The sequence below is a fragment of the Protopterus annectens genome, chromosome 13.part0, assembly GCF_019279795.1.
Source record: "Protopterus annectens isolate FY-2018-M chromosome 13.part0, PAN1.0, whole genome shotgun sequence".
Lineage (NCBI taxonomy): Eukaryota > Metazoa > Chordata > Ceratodontiformes > Protopteridae > Protopterus > Protopterus annectens.
In genome coordinates, this window is record NC_056747.1 from 1,330,266,098 (window position 1) to 1,330,283,929 (window position 17,832).

Here is a 17,832-nt window from a genome sequence, read left to right on the forward strand (position 1 = left end):
GCTAAGAAGGTGGAACATTTATACTCAATAAATGGGAAAGCAAGGAAGGATACCAAGTCTGAGAGAAAAAGAGCTTGAGTGTAGTCGGACTGGGAGTTAAAAATGGGGTTATTCACATAAAGAGTAGAAGTGTGAATTATGCACGAAAGGCAAGGACAGTTTCCAATGCACATAATTTCACTATCATCTGGGGCTTCAGTATGAAGAACACTTTATTGAATCTGCTTGCAGTACATTTGAAAGGAATCAACACTAGATGCAGGTGTGTTGACTATTGTAGTGCTATTTTTGTCAAACTTAAAGACTACAAGATAATCAACATCTATCCTTACACAAAATCTATTTAGAAATAGTACTAAAACACCTTGCTCTTTAAGTGTGTTGCTATAATGGCAGATTACTCTGTTCCACCTTGATGTTCACATACTTCTCTCGCTATATCAGATCACATGCGGGCTCTGTATGACAACATTTTGTTCATCTGATACTTTTTTGGGACAGTTTTCTAAGGATGGCCTTCCATGGTATTCAGATATCGCTGACACCTTTTAACAGAAGGGCACCTCACCTTCTGCTGCAGTCCTCCTCTTTGGGACAACTACTTTGAGAGGAATGTAGAGCAAGGCATATACTAGTGACCCTTGTTCACAGTTTAACTGTTCAAAGCACATACTCAACACTGGCTAGAGAGAGTTTGTTCTGTATGTATCACTTTTTTTAACTTGGGTGAAAGAGACTGCAGAAATCCCAGTTATCTGCAGAATAAACACCCATTTTCTGGCTTATTTGAGAAGCCTGGAGTCTCTGTCCCAATTTTTAAAAGTGATTTGAAAACTCACTTCTTTCATAGGACAGAAAAGGTGGGAGCACAGAAGGTTAAGGCTTTGAGTTGCTGACAATTGTCACCCTATAGTTCAGGATTTGATTCTCTTAGCCTCTGTTTGCACACTGCATGATTCTAAGCAATGCAATTAACTAGGCATGGCTTCTTCCTTGCCCCTGTAAAGAGCCATGCCAAGTGTGTCTATTCACTTAACAAATGAAATAAAAAAGTAATTTTCAGTGCTTAACTTTACATTTCTTAATGGGAGTCTATCCTAAAATGACAAGTGATAATAAATGCGCAACTTATCTCTTTAAATAATATTGGATACTGCATATAAAACTATCTGCTTTTTACTGTCATCCTGCCTTTTTTGTTGTTGGGTCTTTCGGCTTTTCCCGGTTAGGGGTCGACACAGCGGAACTCCGGTCCGCTAATGATTGGCAGTTGATTTTTACGTGCCAAGTTGCCAGCCCTGATGCACAATCTTTAACGAAGGTACGCCCATTCACGCATGTCTCCACGCAGACAACACTCTAGCTGAGATTCAAACCGGTCAGCGTCTTACTGTGAGGCGACAACGCTACCGCAGCACCACCACCGTGGATACTGCCATCTTGCCTTATTATTGAAAAGTGGATAAATGTCTGGGCAATGTGGACATAGCCAGGATTTTTAGAATTGTAAGCCACCTTCCAGAATGCAGCCACCCTCCCCTCCAAGTGTAGCTCCATTCAACCTCAGATAGTGCATGTTTCTGGACGGCATAACCTTATGGTTCTCAAAAAAAATCAGAAATGACAAGCTTAAGCACAGACAAAATAAATAAATAATCAGCTTAGCATTCTGAAAAAGAAAAGCCACTTGATAAAATCAGTAGCTTGGCTGAATGAACTTCAAACTGAAAGCATATCAAGAGATCTACCCTTCTGCATGTCCAGTCATATATCAGTACCAAGAGATCTACCCTTCTGCATGTCCAATCATATATCAAGAGATCTACCCTTCTGCATGTCCAATCATATATCAGTACCAAGAGATATACCCTTCTGCATGTCCAATCATATATCAGTACCAAGAGATATACCCTTCTGCATGTGCAATCATATATCAAGAAATCTACTCTTCTGCATGTCCAATCATATATTAGTACCAATAAATCTACTCTTCTGCATGTCCAATCATATATCAGTACCAAGAGATCTACCCTTCTGCATGTCCAATCATATATCAGTACCAAGAGATCTACTCTTCTGCATGTCCAATCATATATCAGTACCAAGAGATCTACTCTTCTGCATGTCCAATCATATATCAGTCAGTCTACAGCTAAAAAGTCATGTTTTAGTATCAGGTAAGAATGACAATCAAAGAATCAAAAATAAGAGAATACTGCATCATATCTTAGAATGTGGAATTTGTAGGCGCGGAAACGTGGCTACATATTGGTATCCCCTTGCCATGTCTCCTGCTGCAGATGGAGTGTCGGATTTGTGCATATTGTACACCAACAAAACAACAGACTGATGACAGCTTAGTAAGGCTGTGAATTCTATTCCTCAAAAGAAGACCAAGGAAGTGGTGTGTGTGTGTGTGTGTGTGTGTGTGTGTGTGTGTGTGTGTGTGTGTGTGTGTGTGTGTGTCAGTGTGGCTGTGCATGTGTCCGTGTGTGTGTGTGTGTGTGTGTGTGTGTGTGTGTGTGTGTGTGTGTGTGTGTGTGTGTGTGTGTGCGTGTGTGCGTGTGTGCGTGTGTGCGTGTGTGTGTGTCAAAGCATGCATGCATTTAACTCACCCTTCTTTAGCATTTATATGATCCAGTTAAAGTAACAGTATTTTCCTGTGTTGGAGCAATGTGATATTTGATAGCTATTCCACTTGTCCCTCAGTGTCAGTTTGTTTCCTACCAAGCTGCAAACAAATGTCAACAGTGAAATTGCACAAAAATAGTATGAAGGCATTAAGCCAATCCAACGTTCACTTGTTGTTTAAACGCATAGGACATGTAGTATTTTTACAGGATTGCATATGTTGTTGCCTTAATCTGAACATAATAGAATGAATCTTGTTCGCATAACTGAGCTGCAGAACTGCAACCCAAAACAGTTATGATACTCATTTATTTTGCTCCTGTTTAGAGATTTAACTTTCAATGTTTCAAGGATTAAAATAAAACATAGTGCTGTCTAATGTCTTCCAAACAAAATAGATATCGGTGATTTCATTTCAGACTTCATTTGTGTCCAGGAAGGATTTGTTTTCAATTAGCAATAATCACGTCTCGGATAAACCTCATTGGCTATGATACTGGCACTGTGCAAAGCTATCCATGAAGGAGGCAGTAGAGTGAGGTAGTGGAAACGCTTCTGTGATCCCTGAAAAACAGGTAAGGTTAAAGTAAGGTATTTATGCCATCTGCCGGTGTTGATTTTATCCTTCTTTATTTATTTTTCTTCTTGGACTGTGTTCCTAACTCATTTGCCAGGCAAAATTCCATGCCTAAGCATTTACACCACTTCACAAGGTAAGCCCAGTCTCATGACTCACTTCATACAATAGGGGTGATGCTTCACCAAGAGGGTGGCCCTACCAGGGACTCTAGAAATTAAAGATGCATCACCCAGATGAGCCTGATCTTTAAAGCTATGGAACATATTATAACTGACGTCATCAATTATCATATCAAAATTCTTAATAGGCTTGATTTTCTACAATTTTGCTGCATCAAAAGAGATATCCTGCTTATTATATTTAGTTAACTTTTTTAGGAGTGTCACTCAGGCTGTAAGAGTGGTCATGCTCTTCACTCCTGTATCTTGATCAGGCAAAGGCATTTGACACTATACCCCATGTGAGCACAGCAGGGCAGCCAAATGATTATATTGTACCCATGTTTTCTTAACAGCAATGTTTCTGATCTCAGTAAACTGTATGTGTTTTGTGTTTATGTATTTGTACTATTTTATATCAGTTGGAGCTTTTCTCCCTGAGCCTCAGCTGAAAAGGGGATTTATTACCCAGGCAAACTTTTCCCATAATCGAATGCAATACATAAATAAATTAATTAGTGTTCCAAACAACAGACCCCTTCATGGTAAGATGAATGGCAAACTGGCTAAATAATAGAATGCATATAGTTGTGTGGCAGGTGCTTTATTTGAGACCATACATGTAAACAATGAAGTGCTCAGGGCTCTCTGTGTTGGGACCCCTCCTTCTGAGCATTTACAGCTCTGATCTACAGACTAGACTTAAATATGTTTGCAGGTGACTGCAAAAGGGAATTATTGTCAATATTCCCTCTGATGCCTAACCCCTTAAGAAAGGATTTACCCTAATAAATACTTGGTGTACCAAAACTGGCTCAAACTAAACATGAAAAAGTGTAGTATCATCACATTTGGCAAACAACTGCTTCCCTCAACATTCTACTAGACAATATCCCACTACAAAACAAAAACATAGTCAGGGACCATGGATCCCGGGTTGGCGATTTCCTCACCTTCAATCAAAAATGTAGCAACTGTAATCAGAAAGTCCTTCTGCCTAGCACATCTGATAGTCAAGAGTACATCATCCAGCGCTAACACAGTCACTGATCCCTTATATTCAGCATTGATTAGATCAGCCATTCAATACAATTACCTCTTCACAATGTACCACACTAGACACATCACATGACTAGAGAAGTACCAAAGGTTCCTAACCAAAGAAGATTACAGGTTTAAAGGCCTTGAGCTGCCAAGAAAGACTAGAATCTTCTATCCTTTTACTCAGTATCTTATAGACTGTTGAGGGTCGATCTGTGCCTTACCTACTGTGCCATTAGAAACCTTGTTGTGCTTGATCTACTGCATTTCTGCAAGTCCAATAAGTAGACACACACACACACACACACACCAGAACCAGGGACCTGAATCTACACCAGCAGATAAATAGAAATGAATGTAGAGTGAGAGAGAGAGAGAGTGAGACAGAGATTCATTATGCAGCGCCTCCCTGATTACTGGAATAAACCCCCCCCAAGGGTTAAACAATGCAGCACATCATTATCCTTCAAAAAGAACCAGGATGATTGGATGGGCACCCAGGACCGACCAGCCTAGCCTTCCTTGAGAAAGGGGGCACAGCCTGTGGGTAAGCATTGACAAGGCATTAATGGTCATGAGACTAAATTGCTTTGTGTCTCTTTTGAATTTTATGAATCCTGCACCTGAACCACAGTGATGGAGCAGAGCCCCCCCCACCAAACAGAGATGTTGAGTTTATGAAAACTGCCATCAGTGGGAGCAGAGTAATACAATGGTTATGAGGATTACCCATGGGGTGATTATAGAACTGTAGCTGTGATGAGAAATACCCCTAGTGGGATAGCACTGCAGATGTGATGAGTAATTTCCTAGGGTGAAAGTACTGCAGATGTGATGAGAAATGTCCCAAAAGGGAGAATATTGCACATGTAATAAGAAATAGCAATGACTAGAACAGAACGATGGAAATCTGTTCTTCCATTTTCTGTGTCGATATAATTCTGTTCAAGGTCATAGAGGAGCAGACAGCAATGCTGACAAGCAATGACCATAAGCCATGAAACTGATCTTAGCTAGGGTGCCAGACCATCACTGGAGGGTGAACATGCATGTAGGAATGTACACACGTGCGCGCGCACACACACACACACACACACACACACACACACACACACACACACACACACACACACACGCACATGCACACACACACACACACACACACACACACACACACACACACACACACACACACACACACACACACATGTGAATACCACACAATCACAGGTACCTCAGGTTATTGCCAGTTCATCTAACTATTGAGACAAGAAGGAAATTTAAAAGAAATGTTTATGCCAGCAGTATAGTGTTACTGATGTAATGACAACATTTATCACTGGTACTACAGATGTAATAAAAAATGAAAAAATGCCTGTGGTAGGAGAATACTGCTGCTATGATGAGAAATACCTTTCATGGGGACAGCATGTGAAGGTATAATCAGAAAAAACTTGTAGTGAGAGAATAATACACAGAAGAAATGAAAACCTGTCCATGGTGGGAGCAGACGGCTCCACATGTGAGAAATACCCATGCAGCTGTGATCAGAGATAACCATGATGGAAGTTAAGCACTGCATCTGTAATCAGGAATGACTACTGTGGGAGTAGAACATGGTATATGTAATGTGAAATAACTATGGTAGTAGCAGAGCATTGTACATGCAATGTGAAATGACCGTGGTTGGAGTAAAACACTGCATAACTAATGCAAAGTGACCATGGTGGAAATATAACACTAAGTATGCAATGAGAAATGTTCTTGGTGTGAGTGGAATACTGCAGGTCTCGGTGGGTTACAGCAATGATCCACAAGTGATGGATACCTTTTTGACATGAGTTTAAGTATTGCAGTCTCCCTGCACATACTATAACACTAAGTAAGCATTTAACCAGCAACAATTCTGTAAAATGACCATGATGGTGTGAGAAGAACACTGCATATATAATAAGAACTGTCTATGGTGGGAGTCGAACTATACATGCAATGAGAAATGCCTATAGCAGGAATAGAATACCGCAAATATAATGCAAAATAATCATCGTGGGAATCCAATGGTGTCAGTATAGTAAGTACCTGTGGTGGGAGAGCAGTATTACTGTTATGATGAGAAATATCTCCAATAGGTTTATAGATAAGCACTAGGCCAGCTGCCCTTGGGGGCCATTTTCAATCTAACCAATTTCTCCTTCAGAGACGAGGACCAAACCCTGTACTTTGTGTCTGTGAGGTAAACACCTCAACCATTATACCAATCCCCAACATCAATGGAAGTAGGCCACTGCAGAAGCAATGAGAATTGTCCATTGTAGGATTATTACACTTGGCAGTAGACAGTATAGCCCTTATATTACTCTGCTTCCCCCACAGGAGTTGGTGCCTTAGCCTAAGTGCCTCCCACCATGTAGCCAATGAGAGACAGGAGTTGGTGCCTTAGCCTAAGTGCCAACCACCGTGTAGCCAATGAGTGACAGGAGTTGGTGCCTTAGCCTAAGTGCCTCCCACCATGTAGCCAATGAGTGATTCATGTAGCAGCTTGCATACAAATCCGTATCAGAATAACATTTGAACAGATCATATAAATTCATTCATTCATACATTTTTCCAGTATCACTTTCTCCTATTACAGGTCACACAGGAGCCAAAGTCTGCTCTGACACTTGCTATGCATGCATAAGGCAAGGAACTAATTCTGGAGGGGATGCCAGTCCAACAGAGTCATGCAAAGCAACCATTTTTATTTGCCTGTTTTGTTGCAATTTGGTTGATCTTGAAGATCTGTAGATATCAATAGTATTTTCCTTATCGATGACTTGCAATGCAGGCAATTATATTCAAAGTCAAGCAGCATGCATATGAGCACAGATAAGATTCAAACCCTCTCCTCCAGCTTTGAAACTTAATAATTTATTTCATTTTAGTTCTATAAGGCACAGGTGCTCCTTTTCCAACTCATTTCATTTCTATTAATTTGTTTAAACACTAAATACAGTACTGAGTCCAAATGACATAAAAATAAAGAAAGAAAGAATAAAACCATAAATACAACAAACCTGTCAGGTCTATCTGATTTCCAAGGAAATACTGATTTTGCCCTAAAATGTTGCTCTCTTTCTGAATTTTGTGGCTAAACTGGTTTAAATTCATTAAAATATAGGTGACTGCTATAAAAGACAGCTTATTCTTTAGAAAATTGTGTTGATATGTTGTCTTTTGATAGATAAAATATGTCCCTGATATGGGGCCCCCACCCCCCCCCAATTAGTTTGGGCTTTGTCCTTGATATCTGCCAAGAGGGTGAGACTAATTATAATGCAGTGCTGCCTGAAATAGTTAAAAGCAGAAAATACTAAGCAAAATAAATTGGTTGTAGGGAACTCGCATAATATATGGCCAGGCAGAAATGTCTGGTTAACTGTTTTCCCAATGTGAAATAATATGCATATTGAGGCCGTGAAAATTAAATTCATCTGAAACAGGTATCAGTAATTTGTGGATCATTGGTAGCTTACCATGTTATGCAACCAACCATAATTATTTTGCTGGACTGCATAGGGGAAGGTCTAAAACTGATAACAATAAATCTGGTACAGAGGACTGTTCCCCCTACAGCGTAGTGAGTGCCACTTCTGTGGCTTGTTTCAGATGGCATGGAGGGAAATGGGTTTCCACTCCTCACTGACTTGGGGTCAGTGCACCCCAGCTCCACCGTCATGTAGTTTCTCATGGGCTGTTAGTTCACATTTTGCTTTTTTTCCTCATGCCTACCTATGACCACTTCCCCCAACCCCCCACCCCGTCTCCCATTTCCCTCAGGCTGTTTTCATGAAGGATGGGGGGAGTGTTTCCTACTTTTCTCTCAAGCCCCAGATTCACTGCAAACTAGAAATACCAACCAGCCATTAGAACTGGTTACCAAACCCATCATCACATTATTTCAGTACAGGTCCCAGTCCCGCCCCCCCCCCCCTCCTCCAAGATGTTGCCATGACACACATTAGGACTAAAGCCATGATAACTATTGCCCTCCCCCACTCATTAACGATAAGTCAGTGATGTTGGCACAGTGCCATGCTATAATTCCAATCAAACTAATCCACAGGGGAAAAGGTCAATTGTTACATATATTCATTCATTTATTAATTAATTCATTCAGTCTTCTTATTCAATCATATTCTACAGAGAACAGAAATCTGTGTTGGCAAGTATTTCACTGAGAATATACAGTCTTTTTTTGCCACTAGATTTATTTACTATTGCCTGCCTTCTTGCTTTGAATTCACACAAGGCTATTACACACTCACACACACACACACACACACACACACACACACACACACACACACACACACACACACACACACACACACACACGTATATGAGGTGAATATCACTGAATTTGTTTTTAACAATTTTCTCTTACTTTGTGACCATCTTTGTGAGGTGAGCACAGCTGCATTGAGCTCCATTCAGCTTCTAACTTGGAGAGCTTTAATGAAGTTGGCCACTCGGTAGGAACATACTCTACTAATTCACCCTTCTTACTATAGCTGGGTGGAACTTTTAGTTAAAGCATACTCCCCATTCTATATTTCCAACTTCCCACTCCCACCTAGGGAAGCTAACCACAGATTAATTATTATTGAATCGTACCTTACCTTATCTTTAGGCTAAGCTACCTACTTGCTCAGTCAATCTCTTGCTGTTACTGATACGTTTCTGCAGCTTTTGGTTCTCTTGCTCTATACACTTCTAAAACCAGGCAAAACCATCACCCCATCTCCTAACAACAATTCTGATAATGATAGCATAGCTTCAGAATTCAACCATTGCTTCACAGAATCTATCCTCGCACTATCTAGCCAACTATCCAACAAGAACACTAAAACCACCCTAACTGTAGAACAAACTAACATACCCACCTTCACACTCTCACCTATACCAACCTCTTTAGTTAAAAAGCTACTCTCTAAACTAAAACTTACCACACTCGCAGCAGATGGTTTACCCACAAATTTTCTAAAATTAGCTGCAGAATCACTAGCCTACCCTGTCTCAATTCTTATAAACTGCTCTATACAAGAAACCTACGTACTCCATCTATGGAAACTGTCACATATAATTCCCCTTCACAAAGGCGGAAATTCCTATGAACTATCAAACTACGGGCCAATTGCTATCTTATCTCCCATTTCCAAACTTCTGGAGAAATGTATTCACTCCCAGGTAATGCACTTCTTATCCTCACATAACCTCCTCTCCCCCACACAGCATGGATTCCACCCAAACCTTAGCACAACCACTGCTCTACTCTCCTTTACCAATCAGATTAACCAACTAAGAAACAACAGCAAATTCGTCTCAGCCATATTCCTAGCTATATCAAAAGTGTTTGATATGGTCTCCCATAACCTACTCTTAGACACTCTGTCAACCTCATCCTTTGCCCCCTCTACTACTTCATGATTTAGAACCCCTCTCTCACTGACAGAAAACAATCAGTTAAATGGCAAAGTACACTATCTCCTCTATTACCAACTACTATAGGTGTCCCACAAGGATCAATACTGGGTCCTCTACTATTCACCATTTTCACTAACAAACTACGTACTTCCACCCTGCATGCATCACTTACACAGTACGCAGAAGACTCCACCCTAATCTGCTCAGCCCCATCCATAACCACTTTTCAAAAGCTTACCCAGGAATCCTTCTGCTCCGTGGAACAATGGATTACTGATATCCAACTTATTCTAAACCCCAACAAGACCAAATCACTCCTTTTTACCCCCAATAAATCAAAATCCACACCTCCTACCTTCACTATCACCTCCAAAAATGGGACCACAATCTCCCCCTCCCCTCACACTAAGCTGCTCGGGGTTGAAATAGATAACAATCTAAACGTTAATGTCCATATCTCACAAGCCATCACAAAGGTACATAAGAAACTAGGAACCCTATACAAACACAAACAGTTCCTATCGGACCAAGCTAGAATCTCCTTAGCCCAAACCCTCCTCTTGTCTACCCCAGTGTATGCATCACCAGTCCTAATTCATATTAGGGAAAACAGACCTAAACAAACTAGAGTCATGTTACAATAAAAGTGCAAAATTCACTAACTCCACTTTTAGAAGTCATCACTGTCTTGCCCTGAAGCAACTACAGTGGTTAGAACTCCCTCAGCTAATTAGCTATCACCGATTAGTCCTCACCTTCAGCATAATAAGGAACCCTCAGAAAACCCCAGCCCTAAACCAACTTCCAAACCAATATTCTGCAAATTGCCCTCTACGCTCATCCAACAAAACCCTGCTCTGCATAACCAAAGCCAATAACACTGCAGGGAAAAGTCTGTTCTCCCACACCATTGCTAGGGAATGAAATAACCTCCCCCAAAGTATCTCCTCTGCACCATCCATCTCACTTTTCAAGACATCACTAAAGTCAGACCTCTTGCAATCATGGCTCTGTCCCTGTGTCACATAAAATCTTTTTTGCGCTCCTCCGAACTTGCCACACCTCATCTCCTCACTGCTTACCTCAGCTATTCTGTACTACTCAAATACTCCCCATCAGGAACTACTATCCTACAAACTACTTCTCAAGCTATGACATATCTCCCGAATAGCATTATTTTCCAGATTCCATTCCTTCATTTTTATGCTTTGTACTACCAATAGGGAATTCAAAGTTCTGCTATCTATATACCAAGCTTGCTCAAATCAAACTTGGGTAAAAAAAAATCTCCTTGATTGTATATATGCTACTGTATAGAAATTTTCTGTCATTCGTAGATTATGTGTTGTCATATAAAGACATGGAGCTCTGATTGTGTATATGCCTCTGTACAGAAACGTTTTTGTCATTTGTTGTATTTATACTGTTATGTTATAGAGAGTTTCTCTCCGGTTCTCCGCTGTAAATGGACCTTGTTCCAGTCGGACTTTCCTGGTAAACAAATGTAAAATAAAATAAAATAAATAAAAAATATAAAGGGAGCAATGCCTCCCATTGGAATTCAGTCACTCGATTTTAACATCGTACTGCATTTCATTAAACTTATTAGGTCGACGTATGTAGAACAATGTTAAAATAGATCATTTGTAGGTGCGATTGAAAGTGTTTTATATGTATGTGACTGTATGTAAATGTGTACATTTGTGTGAATGTGGGGATGGATGTGTGCATGTTTGTGTGTTAATGTATGTTCTGTATACCAAGTGTGTTGCTGGCTGTTAATGCAAAATCACTAAAAGTGGGTTAAGGATGTTTCTCCATTTTTGTGCAATCTCGGAGTTAGTATATTTAATTAGTGGGGGGTGGGGAGTACAGGAATGCTTGCCCCCTGCGAAAAATGGTTTTTTTTGTAGTTCAATGATTTTCTGTGTAATTAGATTGAGTTAAATATATTGAAACTTTAAATTAGTGAAACTTGACCTCTCTCTCTCTCTCTGTGTATATATATATATATATATATATATATATATATATATATATATATATATATATATATATATATATATATATATATATATATGTGTGTGTGTGTGTGTGTGTGTGTGCTTTATATACATATTATATATATATATATATATATATATATATATATATATATATATATATATATATATATATAAAATATACATATGCTATAGAGAGACAGAGGGAGAATGAAAGAGAAAGAGAGAAGGAGAGACAGTATTTAGAATAGCCAATTCAAACAGTGTGTTTGTTTTCCGGATAGTTTGGAGGTGAGAATATGGAAACTCTAGGGAGACAGAAATAATAGGAGAGGCTTGAACCCTGGATCTGTAAGAAAGATGCTTTAACTAATATGCCACCATACTTTTCCTTGTTTTAAGAAGAGGAAGATGATCATGAGAAGGAGTAAAACAAAAACACAACAAGCTTCCATTGATTGCTTAGCTCACATGGTCTGCCCATTAATTACTTTCTGGTTAAGCTGCAAATACTGGTTTACAAAGAGCTTTTTTTTTTCCTAACCCTTTAGAAGAAGTGCTTTGTGTTTGTACCATTCATTCATTAATTCCATTACTATTTTGTTAGTTTTGACTATACAATCCCTTAAGGAAGGCTGTTCCAATCATCTACTACCCTTTTTGTGAAAAAATACTTCCTTACGTCTCAGCTGAGTCATCTTGCATTGTGAAATTAAATCCCCTTGTTCTCTTAACATGTCTCTTTTTTTAATATGGTACCCACTTGCAGTGACCAGATTCCGTTTAGCTAGCTAAATATTTCTGTCATATTTGTATTCTGTGCCTTTGTTTCTAGATTGCACTTATCAAGCTCTTCCTGTCTTTGTCTGGATGGTTTGAAGGCAGTATTGCGCACCTTTTTTTGCTGCCAACTTTTTAGCTACCTTCATCATGCCTGGGACCTTGTATGGATGCCGATACTTTAGCTAGAGCTCTTACCAGCTTGCTGTAAAGAATGGTAGTTTAATTTCCTGTTTAGGGTGCCTCTTCCTTTACATACCATTACCTCACTAGCTTCTCCTGGTGCATTAACACACTGCCTGCTTACCTTCTGGTCATCTGATACAAGTAACCCACAGGCCCACTTCTTCTTTTATTGGTACTACTGGCTCACACTTGTTGTACACTTCTTTGGTGGGGTACTGACTGCCAAATGCATTATCCTGTACATTTGTGCATTAAATGTAAGTTGCATGTATTAGACCATTCCTAAAATCCAACCAAATCTTTATCTTCTTTCTTCATCCTTTTGTACTCCTTTTTGTATAACAACTATACTGCCTACCTTTGCCTCATCAGTCAAAAAGGAAACTTCTTCTAGATCTTTTGCAATATCACTTATATAGAGACTGGGAAGGAACACCCAGTATCAGCCGGTCTCTAAGCCCTAAAGATATACAGACATGTCAGCTCTGCAGTAGTTACACCACTGAGAGGGCTGCATCTGAGACACGTCACTTAGATACAGACAGAAACACACCCATGGCACACTACACTGCCATAGATACAAGTGTGGATATCTCACCAAGAAACCTGTACTTTGGAGACAGCAAGATACTGCTATATGATAGCAAAATACATTCACATCCAGTTATTCACTGGCCCAAGACTGCAAAAAAGTACCAGATTTCCACTAATTGTAGAAGATTTCATTCTTCTTCACTGAGTAAAAGTAATATCAGGGCAACAGCAGAAACAATATGAGTAAAAGCCATATATTTTGTAAAACCGTTCCAGACTGCATCTTCCTTACTTTTGGCAACAAGATGGGGTCTTCCTGTGTATCACTAATAAGCACTACATTACGTAATAACAGCATAGACAGCAACCTTACAAAAATTAAAATATCAGGCAAAGTATGTAGCATGTATACACTTTAAAGGCAAATGAAAAAAAAACACTGAGTCAGAGGTTTAGTGAAAAACAATTTTCCGGAAAGTGCATTTAGTGAGACTCAAACATGATTGCATGTATCCATGCAATAGACGTATCCAGTTTCTTTAACTTACATCAGTTGCCATGGCAGTAGGGGTTATAGGTCACAAAGTACCCTTAAAGCCAAATATTCTTTACAGAAAGACAAGGCCAAATTAAAAAAAAAAATAAAGAAATACGCAACACTGTTTAAGCTTTCGTATAACAACAGCCCTTACTGCAGGATTACACAAACAATGTCAACAAAGCAACAGTTGTTCAGAAAATCAGACAAAGCTTTTGATTGTTTAAGTTAACTGAGTTGTTCTGTAGTGAGAGCTGATTGAAAACATGATGCATATACTGTACCAGTGTAATACATACGTATGTCAAAATTCATGCATTCATTTCTAGGATTTTTTAAAGTATTTATAAAGTGTGTTGTCGTCCCCTGACCAGTACCATATCTGTTACTATTCTTGCATGGAATTAACTCCCCTTTTTCATTTATATTCATGGTTTATGCCTCCCTCCCATATGCATCCATCATCTGTGGACCCATTCGTTCATTAGTGAAATCAATAAAAGATGTGTAGCAATAAACAGTGCAGTGCCTACAGTGCTGGCATTTTTTTTTTTTTTACGAGAGCTTTACCCAGCCCTGGAGGCTTTAATCCTGAATGCAATACCACCCAAGCATTTAGTGTATGCCAACAGGTTGATAACCCAGCTTCCAGCCTTGGAAACATCTGTGCTCACCCAGGCAGCAGTAAAACACAGTGTACGTTGATACCACCCCACCCCAGAAAAGGGCTGAAACCTCTCAGGCAAGGCAGCGCTATGTTTCAGCAAACATTTATTTACATACCACTGTAAACGATAATTTGCTACTTATCAGCTATATCACTTTTCTTTTGAAGCAACACCTCTTAAAAAGATTTTTATAAAACCTTTTGCATTCTATAGTATTTAAAAATATTATTCCAAGTCAGGCAACGTTTCTTCATAAATCAAGAGCAGTCTGTCAGTAGCTGCATATATGTTAAGTGACACTGTTTTACAATAGCATGCATATCTAGTTCTCTATGTCATTCAAATCCTTTGTTACCAGCTGCCTTATGCGTTACTTATGTAATTATTGATATACATTTGTTGTGCCTTTTCCCCCTTCATATTTATATTTCTTCTGCCAGTAAAAAAATGTTCTTTGCTTCCTTTCTACAAGGAACTCATTTCAGGTTACTGCAGAAATGCACTGTATTTTGATCATGCCTGCCAGCATTCATATTAGAAAGGCTTACTTGAATCATGACATTTCAGATCTACATCTTAGGCTACTAAACGCAATTAAAAATAATAGATAAATTGGTAATTTTGAAAGGGCTGGAAAGTTGTCCGGGGGGGTCAAACAATCCTGAGTACAGCAGAGGAAAGACTTTCTAGCAATCCACTAGTCTAAAGGCAATGAATAGGTAAAGAATGATGTTTGGGTTTAAAAGTCCAGTCACAGTAATGACTCACATTTTTCATAAGAATATTTCCTTTTTTGTATTTGCTGGTATTGAATTATCCATGTCATACAATTACATTGATTCCACATTCCATACATTAAATTGCAGACAAATTATTAATTTCCAGAACATTAACAACCCATATGGCAGCCAATCTGGAGCATCTTTAGATTCATAAATATTTAAGCAGAGTTGTAGTGCTGCACGTCAATCTAAAATGTCAGAAAATACACATACAACTCCATATTGAGATGACATTTTTAAATCAAATCTCAAGTGATTCTGTTTTACAGTCACCACCTAAACTGTTTAAACCTTACCCCCTATACACACACATGTGCTACTGGTATGACAGGATCAGATAACTCTCACATTTGTCTTTGCTTTATTTATATAGAACTGATCAAACAATGCTGTCCTGACATACTAGTAATTAATGGGAAACACTGTTAGACATAAATACAGAAACCAATGCCCACCTGTAAAACAGTAGGTACTGTGTCTCTAGTATTACCTATCAGTCACTTAGTGCTTCACTAAAAATAGCCATGAATTAAACAGCTAAGTGCAACAGAGGAGATTTCTGAACTTACTTAAATTCAGGGCTGAGGTCAGGTTTGAGTCCATAGAAGGGAGAAGACAAGGTCACCATCCATCTTGGGACAAACTTGCTATTTTCACATTCCAAGAAAGGAGGAGACCACTTTATCTGTTTTTTATCCATTATATAACTGTCCCCTCGGTTCCATTTAGGGGTATCTAGAGTGGTAAGATCATTGTTCAGGATCCTCTTGTGAAGATGGAGAGATCCTTGGAATTTAAAAGAATTGAACCACTCTGTCTCAAAAGTCAGGTTCTGCAGGTGTTCGGAGATAGCAGAGATGTCTCGGAGAAGGATCTCATTTTCCTCCCGGGTTGCCTGGAGCATCAGCTGAGGCTTTGACGACACAGGATGGGTGTCAAAAGCTAAGACTGCTTTGCAGATTTGGGGATCCCCTTCTATAAGGCTTCTAACCAAAGCATGATACCAATCAATGTCCTCTTTAATACTAGATTCCCTTATGTCATTGGTCTGGAAGATCAGGTTAAGGAAGTTGGTTGCATGTGTCAAGGTATCAATTGCACTATGGGTGAAGGCAAAGAGAGAAGCTGGGATGGTGCTACCTCCTAGACCCCGCAGCTGGAATTTACCAGAACAGTTTCCCTGAGACAGCCTCATTGAGTCTCCTGACTGCAGGAAGATAAGTGCCAAGTTGTGACTTTCCTGCTCTGCCCTTTCTGACCCCGACATCAGCACTGAATCACTAGTCAAGGCAGTCTCTTCTTTGGCTTTCAGTGGCTCCTTTTTGGTAGCCAGCTTTTGGTGCTGGAAGATAGCAAAGCCACACATCATTTGTAGGTGCATACAGCAAGTAAAAAGTAGCATCCAAACCTCCATCTTCCTCTGCAATCACCTGTAACAGAAACTCACTCCGAATCAGAGTTTCAGCAGTGGTCCCAAATCTGTGTCAGCATGCTTACTCACCCATATGGAGTTGGAGGTTTCTAAACATCCCCACCCCCGTCTTGACTTTCATAAAATCGTGAACAGTCAGCAGAGGCTCCCCTCCCACCCACATTTATCTGTCATGGTTGATCACTGATTTTATTAAAAGCAGTGGAAGTGCCGAGATTACTGAGTTTCACAAAACACCTAGTCTCTCTCTCTCTCTCTCTCTCTCCAGGTAATTGCACAATATACTCTTTCCTCCTTTATTCTTCTGTTATTGGTAACACAAACGTCACTGGGTCCACTAGCTGCTCATCTGCTGGTATTGCTCTTGCATCGCTTTGGTCATTGTGCTGCTATCCATCTCATGCCAAGGCTCCTTAATCCCAACACCCTCATTAATGTTCTAAATGTGAAAATCCACTTAGGGAGGGATGCAGGAATAGATGGCTGGGAGAGACCACAGAGGAGGGGAGGAGGAGAAATAAGACAAGCTAAAGGTTTCTTCTCTCTCTTGTGAGAGATGGGACTGGCAGTGATGCAAGTGTATCCTGGATGAAACGCCATAGCAACCAGAGGCTAGAATTCACTTCAGACTCCTGCTCATTCATCAGTGTGTGTGTGTGTGTGTGTGTGTGTGTGTGTGTGTGTGTGTGTGTGTGTGTGTGTGTGTGTGTGTGTGTGTGTGTGCAGAGCAGATCAGGATGAGATTTTACCAGGTTAGTACTGTTGCACTTGTAAACGCAAACCCTATCTCTTTTCTCAGACTCCGGTAACCGTGGCATTCATGCAGCCCTACAGCGTGTCTGCTATTTGCACATTAACTCTTCGGTGCCTGCAGCATGTACCTGAGTGGTACGGGCGTTCTCTGGCAGTTCTAAGATGAAACAGTGCTTTTCATAAATACTACAACCCTTTTTTCTTCATGCCTTCCTGCCAGCTTTTGTTCTTTTCAAAGCAGGTATAAGGAAAACACATGAGCGTAATGTTATGAAGGATT

General features: G+C 39.8%; 1 protein-coding gene and 1 pseudogene across 1 annotated transcript in view; both read right to left on the reverse strand.

The window, feature by feature from the left end:
* GPR179 (G protein-coupled receptor 179) overlaps positions 1-17,407 on the reverse strand; it is a 1,377,357-nt gene extending 1,359,950 nt beyond the window's left edge. Inside the window, exon 1 of the mRNA XM_044055354.1 lies at positions 15,937-17,407. Coding sequence (XP_043911289.1) covers positions 15,937-16,781 — 845 coding nt within the window. The 5' untranslated portion in view covers positions 16,782-17,407. The remainder of the gene's footprint in view (positions 1-15,936) is intronic.
* Positions 2,995-3,145, reverse strand: LOC122788471 (annotated as a pseudogene).
* Positions 17,408-17,832: the final 425 nt, after the last annotated feature.